At 36.6% G+C, this 20,662-nt stretch overlaps 1 protein-coding gene across 1 annotated transcript in view; it reads left to right on the plus strand.

The window, feature by feature from the left end:
- KIAA2026 (KIAA2026 ortholog) overlaps window positions 1–20,259 on the plus strand; it is a 164,556-nt gene extending 144,297 nt beyond the window's left edge. The window contains exons 7-8 of the mRNA XM_032392467.1: window positions 13,805–13,992; window positions 15,056–20,259. Coding sequence (XP_032248358.1) covers window positions 13,805–13,992; window positions 15,056–18,684 — 3,817 coding nt within the window. The 3' untranslated portion in view covers window positions 18,685–20,259. The remainder of the gene's footprint in view (window positions 1–13,804; window positions 13,993–15,055) is intronic.
- Window positions 20,260–20,662: the final 403 nt, after the last annotated feature.

Consider the following 20,662-nt stretch of genomic DNA (forward strand, 5'->3'; position numbering starts at 1 on the left):
GATGAAAGAAGCAGAGGAATAAATTAGTGACCTTGAAGACAGAGCAATGGAAAGCAATCAAGCCGAACAAAAGAAAGAAAAAAGAGTTACACAAAACAAGAATAGACTTAGGGAACTCAGTGACTCCATCAAACATACTAACATTTGTATTATAGGAGTCCCAGAAGAAGAGAGAGAAAAGGGGACAGAAAATTTATTTGAAGAAATAATAGCTGACTTCCCCAACCTGGGGAAGGAAACAGGTAACCAGATCCAGGAAGCACAAAGAACTCCCATCAAAATCAACAAAAGCAGAACCACACTAAGACATATTGTAATTAAATTGGCAAAATACAGTAATAAAGAAAAAAATCTTTAGAACTCATACAAGAATTCAGTAAAGTGGCAGGATATAAAATCAATGCACAAAAATCAGTTGTATTTCTATACACCAACAACAAGACAGAAGAAAAATTAAGGAGCTGATACCATTTACAATTGCACCCAAAACCATAAGATACCTAGGAATAAATCTAACCAAAGAGGCAAAGGATCTGTACTCCGAAAACTATAAAATACTCATGGAAGAAATTGAGGAAGACACAAAGAAATGGAAAAACGTTCCATGCTCATGGATTGGAAGAACAAATATTGTGAAAATGTCTATGCTACCTAGAGCAATCTACACATTTAATGCAATCCCTATCAAAATACCATCCACTTTTTTCAAAGAAATGGAACAAATAATCCTAAAATTTGTATGGAACTAGAAAAGGCCCTGACTAGCCAGAGGAATGTTGAAAAAGAAAAGCAAAGCCGGTGGCATCACAGTCCCAGACTTCAAGCTCTATTGCAAAGCTGTAATCATCAAGACAGGTTGGTACTGGCACAAAAACAGACACATAGATCAATGGAACAGAATAGAGAGCCCAGAAATGGACCCTCAACTATATGGTCAACTAATTTTTGACAAAGCAGGAAAGAATGTCCAATGGAAAAAAGACAGTCTCTTCAACAAATGGTGTTAGGAAAATTGGACAGCCACATGCAGAAGAATGAAACTGGACCATTTCCTTACACCACACACAAAAATAGACTCAAAATGGATGAAAGACCTAAATGTGAGACAGGGATTCATCAAAATCCTAAAGGAGAACACAGGCAGCTACCTCTTCGACCTCAGCCACAGCGACTTCTTCCTAGACACATCACCAAAGGCAAGGGAAGCAAGGGCAGAAATGAACTATTGGGACCTCATCAAGATAAAAACCTTTTGCAAAGCAAAAGAAACAGTCAACAAAACCAAAAGACAACTGACAGAATGGGAAAAGATATTTGCAAATGTCTTATCAGATAAAGGACTAGAATCCAAAATCTATAAAGAACTTATGAAACTCAACACCCAAGGAACACATAATCCAGTCAAGAAATGGGCAGAAGACATGAACAGACATTTTTGCAAAGAAGACATTCAAATGGCCAACAGACATAAAAAAGTGCTCAACATCACTAGGCATCAGGAAAATCCAAATCAAAACCACAGTGAGATACCACCTCACACCAGTCAGAATGGCTAAAATTAACAAGTCCGTAAATGACAGATGTTGGCGGGGGTGCAGAGAAAGGGGAACCCTCTTGCACTGTTGGTGGGAAGACAAGCTGGTGCAGCTACTCTGGAAAACAGTATGGAGGTCCCTCAAAAAGTTGAAAATAGAGCTACCCTACGACCCAGCAATTGCACTACTGGGTATTTACTCCAAAGATACAGTAATCCAAAGGGGCACGTGCACCCCAATGTTTATAGCAGCAATGTCCACAATAGCCAAACTGTGGAAAGAGCCCAGATGTCCATCGACAGATGGATAAAGAAGCTGTGATATATATATATACAATGGAATATTATGCAGCCACCAAAAAAATGAAATCTTGCCTTTTGCAAAGACGTGGATGGAACTAGAGGGTATTCTAAGCGAAATAAGCCAGTCAGAGAAAGACAATTATCATATGATCTCACTTATATGTGGAATTTGAGAAACAAGGCAGAGGATCATAGGGGAAGAGAGGAAAAAATAAAACAAGAAGAAACCAGAGAGGGAGACAAACCATAAGAGACTCTTAATCTCAGGAAACAGACTGAGGATTACTGTAGTGGAGGGGGGTGGGAGGGATGGGGTGGCTGGGTGATGGACATTGGGGAGGGTATGTGTTGTAGGGAGCACTGTGTATTGTGTAAGACTGATGAATCACAGACCTGTACCCCTCAAACAAATAATACATCATATGTTAATAATAAAAATAATAATTAAAAAACAAAAGTTTAAAAATTTTAAAATAATATAAAAGCTAAGGCTAGGAGGAGATTTTTCAGCAGAAACTTTGCAAGCTACAGGGGAGTGGCATGATATATTCAAAGTGATAAATGGGAATAATCTGCAGCCAAGAATACTCTATCCAGCAAGGCTATCATTCAGAGTAGAAGGAGAGATAAAAAGTTGCCCAGACAAAAACTGAAGGAGTTATTGACCACTAAATCAGCCCTGCAAGAAATATTAAAGGGGACTCTTTGAGTGGAAAGGAGAGACCAAAAGTGGCAGTATAAAGGAATGAAAACACAAAAGCAGTAAAAGTGAGTATTTCTGTAAAAAAAAATCAGTCAAGAAAAACACAGAAGAAAGAATATAAAATACAATAACAGAGGGGAAACGAATGGGTTCAAACTTAAATGACCGTCAACTTAGTATAGACTGCTATATGCATAAGAGATTATATACAACCCTAATGGTAACCATATATAAAAAGCCACTAATAAACATGCAAAGAATAAAGAGAAAGAAATCCAAATATAGCACTAAAGAAAATCAGCAAAACATGAAAGACAAAAAAAATCAGAAAAAAATCTTCAGAAACAACTACAAAACAAGTAATAAAATAACAATAAATACATACTATCAGTAATTACTTTGAATGTAAATGGATTGAATGCTCCAGTCAAAAGACAGAGTGACAGAATGGATAAAAAAATAAGATCCATCTATATGCTGCCTACAAGAGACTCATTTCAAACCAGAAGACACCTGCAGACTGAATGTGAGGAGATGAAGAAACATCTGTCATTCAAATCAATCTCAAAAGAAAGCCGGAGTGGTAATATATTGCACAAGCTAGGCTTTAAAACAAAGACTGTAAAAAATAAATAAATAAATATAAATAAATAAAACAGACTGTAAAGAGACAAAGGAGGACACTATATGATGATAAAGGGAACAATCCAACAAGAAGATACAACTGTAAATATTTAGGCACCTATCATCGAAGCACCCAAATACGTAAAACAGTTAATAACATAAAGGATTAATTGATAATATGGTAATAGGGGCCTTTAACACCCCACTTACATCAGTAGACAGATCATCTAAACAGAAAATCAACAAGGAAACAGTGGTTTTGAAGGACACACTGGACCAGATGGTATTTAACAGATATATTCAGAACATTCCATCCTAAAACAGCAGAATATACATTCTTTTCAAATGCATATGGAATGTTCTCCAGAATAGATCACGTATTAGCCCACAAAACAAACCTGAACAAACTCAAGAAAATCAAAATCCTACCATGTGTCTTTTCTGAACACAATGCTGTGAAACTAGAAGGCAACCATAAGAGAAAATCCTGAAAGACCACTAATACATAGAGGTTGAATAACATGCTACTAAACAATGAATGGGTCAACAAGGAAATCAAAGAAGTAAAAAAGTACATGGAAACAAATGAAAATGAAAACACAGCAGTCCAAACCTCTGGGATGCAGCAAAACCAGTTCTAAGAGGGAAGTTTATAGCAATATCGGCCTACCTCAGGAAGCAAGAAAAATCTCAAATAAACAACCTAACTTTACATCTAAGAAAGCAAGAAAAAGAACAACAGTCAAAACCTAAAATCAGCAGAAGGAAGGATAGAATAAAGATTAGAACAGAAACAAATGATATAGAAACTAAAAAAAAACAATAGAACAGATCAGCTGGTTCTTTGATCAAAAATCAATAAAATTGGTAAACATTTAGGCAGAGTTATCAAGAAAAAGAGAGAAAGAACTCAAACAAAATCACAAATGAGAGAGGAGAAATAACAACCAATACCACAGATGTACACAGTTATAAGAGAATATTATGAAAAACTATATGCCAACAAATTGGACAACCTAGAAGAAATGGATAAACTCCTAGAAACCTATAAGCTACCAAAACTGAAACAGGAGGAAGTAGAAAATTTGAACAGGCTCATAACCAGCAGGAATTAAATGAGTAACCAAAAAATTCCCAACAAACAAAACTCCAGGACAAGATGGCTTCACAGGCGAATTAGACCAAATATTTAAAGAAGAGTTAATACCTATTCTACTTAAACTATTCCAAGACATAGAAAAGGAAGGAAAACTTCCAAATTCATTCTATGAGGCCAGCATTACCCTGATACTGAAACCACATAAAGATACCACTAAAAAAAGAGAACTTCAGGCCAATATCCCTGATGAAAATAGATACAAAAATCCTGAACAAATACTAGCAAACCAAATTCAATAATACATCTAAAAAAATCATTGACCACGGATCAAGTGGAATGTATATTCCTGGTTGCAGTGGTGGTTCAATATTTGCAAATCAATCACATCAGTAAGAGAAAGAGTAAGAACCATGTGATCTTTTCAATAGATGCAAAACACTTGACAAAGTACAACATCCATTCATGATAAAAACCTTCAACAAAGTGGGTTTAGAGGGAACATACCTCAACATAATAAAGGCCATACATTAAAAACCCACAACTGACACTATCCATTTTTTTTTTTTAAACATCATCCTTAATGGGGAAAAACCGAGAGCTTTTCCCCTAAGGTCAGGAACAAGGGAAGGATGTCCCCTCTCACTACTTTTATTAAACATAGTACTGAAAGTCCTAGCCACAAAAATCAGAAAACAAAAAAATAAAAGGCATCCAAATCAGCAAGGAAGAAGTAAAACTTTCGCTATTTGCAGATGACATAATACTCTATAGAAATCCAGAAAGATTCCACCAAAAGATTGCTAGACCTGATCCACAAATTTAGTAAAATCACAGGATACAAAATCAGTGTACAGAAATCTGTTGCATTTCTATACGCCAGTAATGAAGCAGCAGAAAGGGAAATTAAAGAATCAATCCCATTTATATTTGCACCCAAAATAATAAGATACCTAGGAATAAGCCTAACCAAAGAGATAAAAGACCTGAACTCTGAAATCCATAAAACAGTGGTGAAAGAAATTGAAGAAGACACAAAGAAATGGAAAGACATTCCATGCTCAAGAATTGGGAGAACAAATACTGTTAAAATGTCTGTACCACCCAAATTGGCAATCTACACATTTAATGCAATCCCTATCAAAATATCAACAGCATTTTTTTATAGACAGAGAACAGACAATCCTAAAAAAAAGATCCTGAATAGCCAAAGCAATCTTGAAAAAGGAAAGCAAAGCTGGAGGCATCACAATTTCAGACTTCAAATTATATTACAGAGCTGTAGTAATGAAAACAATATTTATTGTACTGGCACAAAAAGAGACATGTAGATCAATGGAACAGATTAGAAAACCCAGAAATAAACACACAATTATATGGTCAGTTAATCTTCAACAAAGCAGGAAAGAATATCCAATGGGAAAAGGACTGTCTTCAATAAATGGTGTTGGGAAAACTAAACAGAAACATTCAAAAGAAAGAAACTGGACCCCTTTCTTACACCATACACAAAATTAAATTCAAAATGGATTAAAGACCTAAATATTAGACCTGAAACCATAAAAATTCTAGAAGAGGACACAGGCAGTAACTTCTTTGACATTGGCCATAGAAACATCTCTCTGGATAGGTCTCCTGAGCCAAGGAAAACAAAAGCAAAAATAAACTATTGGGGCTACATCAAAATAAAAAGCTTCTGCACAGGGAAGGAAACAATCAACAAAACTAAAAGGCAGCCTTCAGAATGGCAGAAAATATCAGCAAATGACATATCAGATAAAGGGATAGTATCCAAAATATATAAAGAGCTTACACAATCAACACCCAAAAAACAAATAATCCAGTTAAAAAATAGGCAGAAGACATGAACAGACATTTCTCCAAAGAAGACATCCAGATGGCAAATAGACACATGAAAAGATGCTCATCATCACTTATCAGAGAATTGGAAATCAAAACTACAGTGAGATACCACCTCACACCTGTCAGAATGGCTAAAATCAACAACATAAGAAAAACAGATGTTGGCTAGGATGTAAAGAAAGGGGAACCCTCTTACAGTGTTGGTGGGAATGCATACTGCTGCAGATACTGTGGAATACACTATGGAGGCTCCTCAAAAAATTAAAAATAAAACTACCTTATGACCCAGCAATGTCACTACTGGGTATTTACCCAAAGAATACAAGAACAGTAATTCAAAGGTATACATGCACCCCTATGTTACAACAGCATTATTTATAATAGTGAAGATATGGAAGCTTTCCAAGTGTCCATTGATTGATGAATGGATAAAGTGGCATGCAAGCACATGCACCCGCATGCACACACACGCACACAGAAATATTATTCAGCCATAAAGAATGAAATCTTGTCATTTGCAATGACATGAATGGAGCTAGAGAGTAAAATGCTAATCGAAATAAGTCTATCAGAAAAAGACAAATACCATATGATTTCACTCATATGTGGAATTTAAGAAACAAATCAAGCAAAGGGGAAAAAAGAAACCAAGAAACAGACTCTTAACTATAGAGAACAAACTGATGGTTATCAGAAAGGAGGAGGGTGGGGGATGGGTTAAATATGTGATGGCGATTAAGGAGTGAACTTCTGGTGATAAGCACCAGGGTGATGTATTGAATTGTTGAATCACTTCAAAATAATGTAACACTATGTTAACCAACAGGAATTAAAATATAAACCAAAAAAATGAAAAAGAAAAATAGAAAGATACTCATCTATAGTTTTCTTGTAGTGTCCTTGTCAGGCTTTGGCTTTAGCGTCATGCTAACCTCAAAGAAAAAATGAGGAAATGTGTGGGGCACCTGGGTGGCTCAGTCGTTGAGCGTCTGCCTTCGGTTCAGGTCATGATCCCGGGGTCCTGGGATCAAGCCCCGCATCAGGCTCCCTGCTCCGCGGGAAGCCTGCTTCTCCCTCTCCTACCCCCCCTGCTTGTGTTCCCTCTCTCGCTGTGTCTCTCTCTCTCAAAATCTTAAAAAAAAAAAAAAGAAATTAGAAAGTGTGTCTTTCTTTTCAGTTTTTTTGGGAAAAGTTTGAAAAGGAATGGTATTAGTTCTTTAAATGTTTGGTAGAATTCACCAATGAATCCATCAGATCCAGGGCTGTTCTTTGTTGAGAGATTTTTTAATTATTGATTCATTCTCCTTTAATAGTTACAGGTGTATTCAGATTTTCTGTTTCTTTGTGACTTAATCCTGGTAGATTTTTGTTTTGAGGAATTTGTCTATATCATTTAGGCTATCCAATTTGGTGGCGTACAGTTTTCATAGTACTCTTATAAATCTTTTTATTTTTATAGAATTAGTCATAATGGCCTCACTTCCATCTTTGATTTTCCTACTTTGAGTCTTTTTTTTTTCTAAGTTCATCTAGCTAACGGCTTGTTAATTTTGTTGATCCTTTCAAAGAAGGAACTTTTGATTTCATTGATTCCTCTCTTGTTATATTCTCTATTTTGTTGAACTCTGATCTAATCTTTATTATTTCCTTCCATTAGCTTTAGGTTTAATTTGTTATTCTTATTCTAATTCCTGAAGTTACAAAGTTAGGTTGTTAATTTGAGATCTCTCTTGTTTTTTAGTGTAAGCATTTGTAGCTCTAAATTTCTCTCTTAGCAGTGTTTTCACTGTGTCCTATTGTTTTGGTAGGTCATGTTTTCATATCCATTTATCTATAAGTATTTTCTAATTTTTCTTTTAATTTCTTCTTTGATCTATTGGTTGTTTAAGAGTGTGTTGTTTAATTTCCACAAATTTGTGATTTTCCAGTTTTCCTTCTGTTACTGATTTCTGACTTCCATCTGTGGCTTGCATTCTTGGAAGAAACGGATGAACTCAAAATGTCAGTTAGTGATAAGTGCTATGAAGAAAAATAAAGTAGGGTAAGGAGAATAGGAAATGCCTGGTTTGGATGGGATGATGATTGCTCTCTTACTAGGGTGTCAGGGAAAGCTCCCCTGATAAGTTGATATTCAAGCAGAGACCTGAAACAAAGAAGGGAGAGAGCCATGTGGATATCTGAAGGAAAAGAAGATGTGGAAGCCCTAAGATTGGCATCATGTTTGGCACTTAGAGGAAATGCAAAGAGACAAGTGTAACCAGAGCTGAGTGAGTGAGGAGAAAGTGCCAAGAGTCAAGAATCAGAGAAGTATAGGGAATCATAGCCAGGTCATGTATGTTTTAAGGATTTTTGTTTTTACTCTAAGATGAGATAAACATTGAAGGATTTTAAGCAGAGAAGGGACATGATCTGGCTTATCTTTTAAAGCACTCACATTGCCTGTGGTGTTGAGATTAGTGTAGTGGGACAACAGGGAAATCAGTTACAAAAAGCAATAATCCAGGCAAAAAAAATGATGGTGGCTTGGAACAGGGTAGTAGCTAGCTGTTGATTTGCAGCCCTCTTAGGAGTTTCCCTGGTATAATCTGAAACTGGCGTTTGTATTCAGAGGGCAAGGAGAGACGAAGGAAGAAGCAGGCCACTCCAGGTTTGTAGGTGACAGTTTGAACTTAAATTCAATGAGGCTTGTCTTGGGTGGCAGCAAGACAGATGGATCTCTGCACCCGCCCACCAGATCTTAAAAGTTTATATGAGAAGCCTTAACTGGATGCAGCCACATATATTATACAGGTGTTTTCAACATCACATCACTATCTCAAGGCTGTGTTCTTGGAGCAGCCTCTGGAAGCAGAAAAGGTAATCAGAACCTACATTCCAAGGGGAGGGAATGAGGAGCCTTTGAGTGCCTAGGTCCAGCTCATGGGTCAGTTGGCGGTAAACATCTTTTTGATGGTGTTGCCCAACAATAGCAACACAGATGGCAAGGAATGGTTGGATTCTGGATATGACTTGAAAGTAGGATTGGCAGAATTTTCTTAAACATTGGATATAGAGTGTCAAAAAAAATGAAGGGTAAAAAGATGATGCCCAATATTTTTGTTCTAAATAACTGGAATTATGGAATTGTCATTAGTTTAAAAAAGGGAAACTAAAGGAGTAGCAGGTTTGCAGGGAAGGGATTCAAGAGTTTGGACTTCAACATGTGAAGTTTGATATGATATTTAGATATCCAGTTGGATTTATTGAATGGGCAGTTTAGTATATGAGTCCCAGTTCAAGGGAGTAAGCCAGACTGGAGGCATAAATTTAGGAGTTGTCAGGCTGTAGATTATATTTAAGCTATGAGACTGGTAGAAATCACCTAGAATGTGAGCATAGAGAAGAAGAGAGGCTGAACCCTGGGGCATTCCAACACTTAGAGATGGTGGAGAGGAGTAGGACTCAGCAGAAGAGACTGAGAAGGAATGTGTAGAGTCTATTCAAGAGAATTAGGGGAGAGGAATTGGGAGTTTTGTTACAAAGTCGAGCAGAGAAATAGGGCAGTAGCTGGAAGGACAAGTTGGAGTCAAGTTGGTTTCATTAGTGGAGAAATAGCATTCTGTATACTGGTAGGAATGAGCTAATAGAGGCTAAAATGGACTCAGGAAAAGGAAGGGACATTTGGTAGAGTAATATCTGTGGATAGATGAGAGAGGATGCATAAAGAGAGGGATTAGCTTAGATAGGAAGACAGAATATGGGTACAAATGAAGGTCTTAAGTGGCAGATGAGATGTGAGCATATGAACAGGCTTGTCTGATTGCTTCTATTTTCCCTGAAAAGAAAATAAAACAAAATAGCTGAGAGCGAGAAGAGGGCTGAAAAGGAAGGAACTTCATACAACCCCCATGTAGATATTTCTAAGAGGAAATTAATTTTACAGTTATCCTATATGCCACACATACTAGGAGGTAATTACTATTATTATCCACATTGTAAGATGTAAACTGAAAGTTTAAGGAGCTTCCCCAAAGTCTCATAGCTCTTCAGTGGTGGCAGAGGTAAGACTTAAACTGTAGTATGCACAAATAAGAATTTGTAGTAAGTATAAATTGAAAAATATATTTTCAGATTTTTTTAAACAAAATAAACTAAGGTAAAGTTTAGGGGTAGGATAGAGAAACTCAGTTGAAAGTAAAAGGATCTCTAAAATATTGTCATTTGGAAATGTTTCCATCTTTCCATAGTTTTATGGAAACATAGCTGTTGTGTTTTTATGTGAAAAGGGTCTCTGAAACATCACTTTTCAACTTTCTCTATACTTAATTAAAAAAATATTTCTAGTGAGATCAAAATGTTTAGATATGATTACTCTCAGGATGAAATGATAGATTTTTTTTTAAAAATTTGCTGCTCTCTATATAAATCAAAAATAGTAGGTACTGTTTCCTAAAATTTCTTGGTTAACTTTTTAAAAAACAACTTTTTTGAGTATAGGTGGCACATGATGCTATAGTAGTTTCAGGAGTACAACATAGTGATTGGACAAGTTTATACATAATGCTATGCTCACCCAAAGTGTAGCTGCCATCTGTCACCATACAACACTATTACAATATCATTGACTGTATTCCTTATAGTATACCTTTTACTCTTGTGACTTACTCATTCCCAAACTGGAAGCCTGTATCTCCAACTTCCTTCACGCATTTTGTCCATCCCCCAACACCCCTTCCCTTCTGACAACCATCAGTTTGTTCTCTGTATTTATAAGATTAGGCTCTGCTTTTTTGTTGTTGTATGTTTATTCACTTGGGTTTTTTTTAGATTTCATGAGTGAAATCATATGGTATTTTTCTTTCTCTGACTGACTTATAGCACTTAGCACAATATCCTCTGGATCTATCCATGCTGTTGCAAATGGCACGATCTCATCCTTTCCCAAGGCTGCATAATATTCCTGTGTGTGTGTGTGAGAGAGCAAGAGAGAGGATTGTGTGTGTGTGTGTGTGTGTGTGTGTGTGTGTGTACACACACACACACACATATACCACATCTCCCTTATCCATTTGTCTATCTATGGACACTTAGGTTGCTTCCAAATCTTGGCTATTATAAATAATGCTAACGGTGAACACAGGGGTGCATATATCCTTTAGAATTAGTGTTTTTCTTTGGGTAGATATCCAGTAGTGGAATTATCAGATCATATGGTATTTCTGTTTTTTACTTTTTTGAGAAACCTCCATACTGTTTTCCACAGTGGCTCTACCAATTTACATTCCCACCAACAGTGTACAAGCATTCGTTTTTCTCCACATCCTTGCCAACATGTGTTACTTCCTTTTTGATTTTTGCCATTCTGACAGGTGTAAGGTGATATCTCATTGTAGTTTTGATTTGTATTTCTCTGATGATGCTGAGCATCTTTTCATGTGTCTGTTGGCCATCTGTATGTCTTCTTTGGAAATATGTCTATTCAGGTCCTCTGCCCATTTTTTAATCAGATTGTTTGCTTTTTGGTGTTGAGTTGTTAAGTTCTTTATATATTTTGGTTAGTTGCCCTTTATTGGATATATCATTGCAAGTACCTTTTTCCATTCAGCCTTTTTATTTTGTTGATGGTTTCCTTTGCTGTGCAGAAGCTTTTTATATGTTTATAGTCCCAATAGTTTATTTTTGCTTTTGTTTCCCTTGTTTTAGAAAACGAGACAAATCTAGAAATAATGTTGCCATGTCAGTGTTAGAGAAATTACTGCCTGGTTCTAAGATTTTTGTAGTTTCAGGTCTCACATTTAGGTCTTTAATTATTTGGGGTTTATTTTGGTGTATGGTGTTAGAAAGCAGTCCAGTTTCATTCTTTTACATGTAGCTGTTCAGTTTTCCAAGCACCATTTATTGAAGAGACTTTTTCCCATTGTATAGCCTTGCCTTTTATGTCATAAATTAATTGACCATATAAGTGTGGGTTTATTTCTGGGGTCTTCATTCTGTTCCCTTGATCTGTGTGTCTAGTTTTGTTTAAGTAACATACTATTTTGATTACTTCAGCTTTATAGTATATCTAGAAATCTGGAATTGTGATACCTACAGCTTTCTTTTTGTTGCTCAAAATTGCTTGAGCAATTTGGGGTCTTTTGTAGTTCCATACAAATTTTAGTATTATTTCCTCTAGTTTTGTGAAAAATGCTTTTGGTATTTTGATAGTGATTGCATTGAATCTGTAGATTGCTTTGGGCAGTATGAACATTTAACAGTATTAATTCTTCCAGTCGATGAGCATGGAATATCTTTCCATTTGCGTCATCTTTAATTTCTTTCATCAGTGTTCTATAATAGGTTTTCAGAGTACAGGTCTTTCACCTCTTTAAGTTTATTCCTGGGCATTTTATTCTTTTTGGTGCAATTGTAAATGGGATTGTTTTCTTAATTTCTCTTCCTGCTACTTTGTTATTAGTGTATGGAAATACTACCAATTTCTGGGTACTAATTTTGTATCCTGCAACTCTACTGAATTCATTTATTAGTTCTAGTAGTTTTTTGGTGGAGTGTTTAGAATTTGATTAACTTTTTTAAATGGCCTTTTTCACTATATTGTAATCGGTAATTATAAAACTATTTCAACTCTATTTCTGTTTGTGCAGCTAGAAAAAAGTTACCTTTCTCTCATTTAATAGGTCTATCAGCAGCCTTTAGAAGGACAAATTGGTGATATGTTCGAACACTCTATTCTGAAATTGTATATATAATCTTTTTCAGTTTCTTATGCCTACCCACCTCCTGGGCTTTCTCTTTAAAGATAAATGTTGGCAAGACTGAGCAAAGCATCTTAGACACACTTGAGATTAAAACATAGCTTTTTTTTTTTTTTTTTTTTTTTAGATTTTATTTATATATTTTACAGAGAGAGAGGGAGAACAAGTAGGGCGAGCAGCAGAGGGAGAGGGAGAAGCAGGCTCCCTGCTGAGCAGGAAACCTGATGCAGGGCTCGATCCCAGGAATCTGGGATCATGACCTGAGCCAAAGGCAGACGTTTAACACACTGAGCCACCCAGGCGCCCCTAAAATATAGCTTTTAGTGACTTTTTTTCTTTGAAATTTTATTTAAATCCTAGTTAGTTAACATACAGTGCAATATTGGTTTCAGGAGTAGAATTCAGTGGTTCATCACTTACAACACCCAGTGTTCATCATAACAAATGCCCTCCTTAACACCCATCACCCATCTAGCCCATCCTCCACCCACCTTCTGACATCAACCTCAGTTTGTTCTTTATCATTAAGAGTCTCTTATGGTTTGTTCTCCTCTCTTGCTCTCTTCTTTTTGCCCCTCCCATATGTTTATCTGTTTCGTTTCTTAAATTCCACATATGAGTGAAGTCATATGGTATTTGTCTTTCTCTGACTGACTTATCTCACTTAGCATAATACACTCTAGCTCCATCCACGTTGTTGCAAATGGCAAGATTTCATTCTTTTTGATGGCTGAGTAATATTCCGTTCTGTATATATACCACATCTTCTTTATCCATTCATCAGTTAGTGGACATTTGCGCTCTTTCCATAGTTTGGCTATTGTTGATAATGTAGCCTTTAGTGACTTAATTGAAAGTATTTCAAGATATTGTTTAATAAAAGTTAGTTAAGCTTCCAAGAGTTTAATACGTATGTATTGTTTGTTATGTCGGGCATTTTATTTCAGGAGCCGCCTAAAGAAAGACTATGATGATTTCAGAAGACAGCCTGATCATGATAAATTTACTAGAGAACTGTGGACTACTGAAGAAGGTGAAGGAGATCCTGGAAAAGAATCTCCTAAAGTAGAAATTAGTAAGTCTGTAGACTCCACAGAACTTCTAGATATCCTGGAGAAAGATCACTTTGATTCAGGTAGTTATGAAAACTTTTCTTTAAATCAACAACTAAAACCATAAAGAAAAGTTTTAGTGTCTCTTGTTGAGGTAAAAGATAATCTGGTTAATGACGTGTATTGAGTAGGAAAATTTGGTATATTTTGAAGTGTCCTGTGTCCTTATAAAAGATTCCTTGGAGTCATTATTATATTTCTAGGAGTTTCTGGAGCCAGTGCCTGCCTCTGAACTGTAGGCATGTCTTTGCACATTATAGACCACACATCTTTGATCTATAATCCCTCTAAATTAGGTTCATCCTCTTCTTTTTATTATTACTATTTTGAAGCACTGTTTTTGATATTTGTTTTAAATGGAACTTGACAAGTCCCTAATACCGTGAAGATTTTTTTTATGAGAAATGACCAAGATTGATGGCCAAATGAGACCTCAGAGTGGACATATCATTCTAATAAGGAGGCTGGATTAGATTATCCGTAGTTCATTTCAATTTATCAGATTATGTTATTCTGTAAGTCTAGTTATTTTTTTTCTGTTCTAGTTAAATAACTTCCTTTCATTATATAAGAGGTAAGTGTGAAAAATCTGTGGTTAGAAAGTATTAACTTGTTGTTTTTCATGTCTTTGGTGCATTGAAAAAGAGTAGCCTCTCATCAACCCAGGTTGACCAGATATGAACATAAATTTTTTACTGTAGGAACGAATAATTAAACACCAGGAAAAGCTGAACATTTTTTAATCCTTTAGAGTCTCTGAAACTAGATTAGAATTCCGAGCTTTAATTGCTGGTTTGAGTATCTATAAGAGATGTGAATTTTCCTTTGCATTTGTATTGACAGCAGAATTAGTAGAGTTTGAACAAAAATAATTCTCTCATTAATACATAGTTGTTCTTGGGAATGGTTATGCTATCAAAATATCAAAGATCGCCTTACCTTAATTTCCAATTTTGAATCATCCCAAAGTAGATTTCTTAATAAGTTGCCAGTTCAGAGATTGACTTGCTTTTTTATAATTGGTCTTATTATTGCTATTCAGTTGCTGTTTTATTTAAACAAAATGCTTGCTTTTATAATTTTCAGATGATATGAAACTGTCAGAAATAGATTTTCCTATGGCCAGAAGCAAGTTGTTGAAAAAAGAATTGCCTTCTAAAGACGTTCCGAAGATACTGCCTAAAACACTTAAACGACCGTCTAAACAAACTAATTATCTGGATGATAGCACAAAAGAGCTTTCCCCAAGGAAGAAAGCAAAGTTAAGCACACATGAGACAACAGTTGAGCATGTAGAAGGTGAGATGCAGATTGACTGTTTGAATGAAGTAAGGCATACAGAGCCACTGTTTCCAGAGTCACTTGCCTCAATGGATTCGACACCAGTATCTATTCTCCAGAAAGGGACCAAACCTATTCAGGCCTTGCTTGCAAAGAATATTGGGAACAAAGTGACCTTAACAAATCAACTGCCCCCTTCCACAGGTAGAAGTGCTCCTGCAGTGGATAAACCAGTTATATCTCCTCTAGAAGCAAGCCCCATAAAGCCAGCATTGACCTGCCACACCAGTACAAAAGGTCCTTTACAAATGGTATACAAAATGCCTTGTGGCCAGTGGTTGCCCATAGATCTCCAAAACAGCTCTGTGAAGATTCAGATGCAACCTGTGCTAGATCCTAAAACAGGAGAAAAAATCATGCAGCAGGTTCTTATTCTGCCCAAGAATTTTGTGATTCAGCACAAGGAAGGGAAAGCAGTTGCAAAAGAAATACTGCCACTTCAACAGAAAGGTACAGGACAGCATTGTTCATCTTTCCCACAGACAGCAAATGTAAACTCTTCTTTAGCATCAGTTCTTGTCAGCTCAGCAGGAACTGTTTCTAACCAACTACCTAATAGGACAATTACATCTTTGTCAAATGTGAGTAGTGGTAGGCCACAGCCTTTGTCACCTGTAACCTCCATAAGTAACTTACTACCACCTCCAGTTAAGACTAGCCAGAGTGAGTCAGGGAAAGTCAAGAATGCAGTTTCAGCAGCTATATTCTCCCAGCCCATTGCTTCATCCACCATTTCCTCAACAGTTCAGCCTCTGTTATCAGCAACAACACTAAGTGGGTCTACAAATCCTGGTAGTTCCCTCAACTGTTTTGCACAGCAAACTGCTGATTCTTCTGAAGCAAAGCAAGAACTGAAAACTGTGTGTATAAGAGATTCACAGTCAATTCTTGTTAGGACACGAGGTGGGAACACTGGAGTTGTAAAAGTACAGACCAGTCCAGATCAAAATTCACCCAATAGCTTATGTGCAAGTTCAGTTTTCACTTTTGCTCCTCATCTTCAGGCATTTCTGGTGCCCAGATCAACAACTTCATCATCCTCTGTTTTTTCACCGGCAGTTGGAATGACTACTACTTCTAGTCTCCCACCTTTTAGCCAAACACCAACTTCTGTTTCCATTCCATCTGGCTTTAATCCATCAGTGGGAAAGAATCTCAAGCTTACATTAGGCCAACCTTCCTGCAGTGGTAATTTGGGCCACATGATAGATAAAGCTTCACACATGCCTTCTTCTCCCTTGAAGTCCTCTGTTTCTTCTGGCACTCTGCTACCATCAACAGCAAATAATTCAGTAAGTGTAATTAGCATATCAACAGGAAATTTTGGACAAACCAGTGCAAATGTTATTCATACTCCAAATAAACAGCAGCAAGTAGATTACTTCACAAAAAGTTTCCCTGTTACAAGATCAGAAGCAACAGCAGCAAGTGGAGATGTGATCAGTGGGACTGCAGTTCACAAACTTATGCTTGTTTCAGCTCCATCGGTTCTTTCTTCTGGCAGTGGAACTGCAATTAATGTGACACCTGCACCAACATCTACAGGTGTTTCTGCCCAGAAATTAGTTTTTATTAATGCTCCAATTCCTGGTGTCACTTCAACTCCAACTATTGTGGCAGAACCATTAAAACAAACTCTTCCTCCCCACTTGAATAAAACCTATGTTAAGACTCCAGAACAATCCCAGATAGTACTAATTCCATCTACAGTGGGAGCACCAATAAAAATAAATTCATCACCAACTGTGTCTCAGATAAAAGATGTGAAAATTGGACTAAACATAGGTCAAGCAATTGTAAATAGTTCAGGAAGTGTGCCAGCTATACCATCAATTAACATACTGCAAAATGTAACCCCAAAAGGAGAAGAAAAAAGTACCAAGGGCTATGTCTTGCCATTGTCAACAAGTGGTAATTCAATTCCAGTAAGCTCAAATTTTGTGAGTCAAAATATTACTCCTGTTAATGAATCAGTGGTTTCTGCAACAAGAGCAGTAAACATGTTTTCAGTAACAGGAGCAAATGTGTCTTTGGGTTCTCTTTCAGTGACCTCAACCTCTGCTTCAGTTGGGACACGACCTCCTGTTTTAGTCAGTGGAAATGATACCTCTTCAAGAATTATGCCTATTTTGTCAAATAGACTTTGCACGTCAAATCTCGGAAACACTGTGGCTATATCAACTGTGAAAACAGGACATCTTGCATCATCTGTTCTGATTTCAACTACACAACCAACAGTGTCTCCTAAATGTTTAACATCAGCTTTGCAAATCCCTGTTACTGTTGCTTTGCCTACACCTGTGACTATATCCCCTAAAGTAATCAACACGGTTCCACAAGTGGCAACAGTATCAGGAGCCACACGTTCTCTATCTCTTTCTAAAAGACAGTCTTGGACTTCTGTCCAGTTTCAGTCACCAGGGATTTCAACTACAGTGCCAACAAATATAAACACAAGTAAACCTCAGACTGAATTGCCACCCCTTTCACCAAGTCCAGGTAAAGTAAGTAATATTTCCAGTTTCGCTTCTCTCCCAAACCAGCAGATTTCCCCTGCTTTAGTAAAATCAACCCCCAGTCACAGTTGTGTTCCAGGTGGTTCTGCCGTTCACACTGCTACAGCACCATCAAATGTAAATAGTGTGATAGGGGGTCAGTTGAGTGAACCTTGTATTCAGCAAAAAATAGTCATCAACACCAGTACACCTTTGGCACCTGGCACTCAGATCATGATTAATGGAACCCGGTTTATTGTTCCACCACAAGGTCTTGGAGCTGGCAGCCATGTTCTTCTTATATCTAGTAATCCAAAATACGGACCTCCCTTAGTTCTTAACAGTGGCCAAGGCCTTCTGCCTACGTCAGTAGATAACCCTGCCCAGAAGATTACACTAGCATCAAATAATTCTTTAAGTGGGCAGCCTGTGAAACATTCTCTAAGAAGCTCTACAAAAATTGTAAACTCTCTTGGGAATGCCAGTCCTCTACCCACAGTACATACAACACCACAAATCATAAACGCAACTGCTAAAATTTCTGTCCCACCTCCCACACCAACAGTATCATTGACTTCAGTAATCAAGTCTCCTCCTGCTACTCTTTTGGCTAAGACATCTTTGGTTTCTGCCATTTGCTCTACTAATCCTCCATTGCCAAGTAGCACCTCAGTATTTCAGTTAGACACATCAGTCAAAAAACTGTTGGTTAGCCCAGAAGGAGCCATTTTGAATACCATAAATACTCCAGCATCTAAGGTTTCTTCTCTCTCTCCATCTCTCTCTCAAATTGTCGTATCTGCCAGTCGAAATCCTGCCTCTGTCTTCCCTGCTTTTCACTCACCTGACTTAGAGAAGCCCGATACAGCTGCATCTTGAATTTAGACTAAACGAGCCAGTTTTTAAATAATGGGGCATTGTTTTGACTCCCATAAAAATTTTAACTTTATTATACTGTTGAAAACACACTATACATAGTTATGTGTATGTTTTAATATATCTTTCCATTAGCTTGCAACAAGGCTTTGTTTTCTTGGGGAGGAAAAGATCTATTCCATTTCACTCATTGATATGAGTATGTTTTCAAAGGATGTTTAAAATAGACATTTAGGATTTACCTGTCTGTATTGCATAAATTGAACAAAGTCAAGTTTCACTAGTTTGGAGTAAGCTAACCTTTTGCACACTTGCATTGACATGTTTCTTCTTGAATTTGGACTATTGCAGCGTGTATCTACAATATGGTATTCTGTGTCATTAGTGAAATCTTGTTTTTGTTTCTGTAAAAATATAAATATATATATATATTTATGCATTGTGAAAATGCAGTCCATGATGTAAAATTGTACATATTCCTAAATCCCTAACAACCTGTACTAAACTATATGTACAAAGAACTATGCTGTCCTATTTATGTTTTGTTTACATAATGTATAGTTTTTTAAGTATTTTAGTAATTTTGGACCAGTGAACTGTTAGCAACAATGCAGAGGAATCTGCATGTAATAAATTGAGTTGCTGTATTTCTTTGTTTGAATACCATTTTTAAAGTGCGTTCTCATTCCTTTGAAAGAATACATTGTATAAAATGAAGACAGCCCTTTACAAAAAGGAATTAAGGCTGAAAAATTTGAATTAATGGCTAGCACTTGTACAGGTTTTACAGTTTACAAACTTTACTTGACATATTTAATTTTCACAGTACTCTTGAAAGGTTAAGTGATGTTATCCAAGGTCACCCACCTAGTGGGTGGTAGACCTGAGCTGGTAATGGTAGACCTGATGCTTTAAATCCTTTTTCCATGATTGTACATTACTTCTGTTATAAAATTTTACTCTAGATTTCATTGTTTTAAGTTTTTTCTCTTATTTCACCACCAAATTCTCCATTGACCAAAATAAGTAATCTTCTTTCAGGCCAATGTATTTGGTCTGTGTTAATGCACCCCAGATATGTTTTATTAACTTTTAATTTTTAAATAATCTTAGATTGACAAGAAGTTGTGATTGTAGTATGAAGAGGTCCTATGTACCCTTTATCTAAGTTTCCCTCTATTTTTATACTGAGGTGTTTATTCATAGTTGACTGATTTTCCAAAATGATGAAACATGATTTTCCTTTTTTAATTTAGAATAACAAATGAATATGGACACCTTCAATTATTTATAAGTATTTTTTACTTTTGTTGTTATTGTTGTTTTCCCCCAATTACAGAGCAGTTACTTATATTCCGTTGTAAAGCAAACAGTTTTTATGGGTCAGCTTATTCTCAGGGTTTGACTTTGTGGTATTTCAGACCATGCCTCATTTTAAATAAAAGATAGATTTTATCATCACGATGAACATTGAGTAGTGTACAAAATTGCTAAAATCACTATATTGTGCACCTGAAACTAATAGAACACTGTATGTTAACTATACTGGAATTAGAATTAAAACAAAGTAAGGCACAACATGGGGAATACATACACACAATGTGTAATTGCTTAGTTATAAATAAATATTTAAAAAACAAAACACAAAGCAAGAAGATAGATTTTATACTTAAAAGTCAAAAAAGTAAAAAGATTTTATATTTATTGAATCTTTATATCCATTATCTTATTTGGGATGCTGATTGTATACTCATCCACATTACATTTATAATGATGTTGTTAAACCTCATCACATGGAGTCTGGGTTTGAAAATGTTCGGGAAGGGGGCGCCTGCGTGGCTCAGTTGTTAAGCATCTGCCTTCGGCTCAGGTCATGATCCCAGGGTCCTGGGATCGAGCCCCGCATCGGGCTCCCTGCTCTGCGGGAAGCCTGCTTCTCCCACTCCTACTCCCCCTGCTTGTGTTCCCTCTCTCGCTGTGT

This window comes from Phoca vitulina, unplaced genomic scaffold, assembly GCF_004348235.1.
Source record: "Phoca vitulina isolate PV1807 unplaced genomic scaffold, GSC_HSeal_1.0 scaffold67, whole genome shotgun sequence".
NCBI classification, from domain to species: Eukaryota; Metazoa; Chordata; class Mammalia; order Carnivora; family Phocidae; genus Phoca; species Phoca vitulina.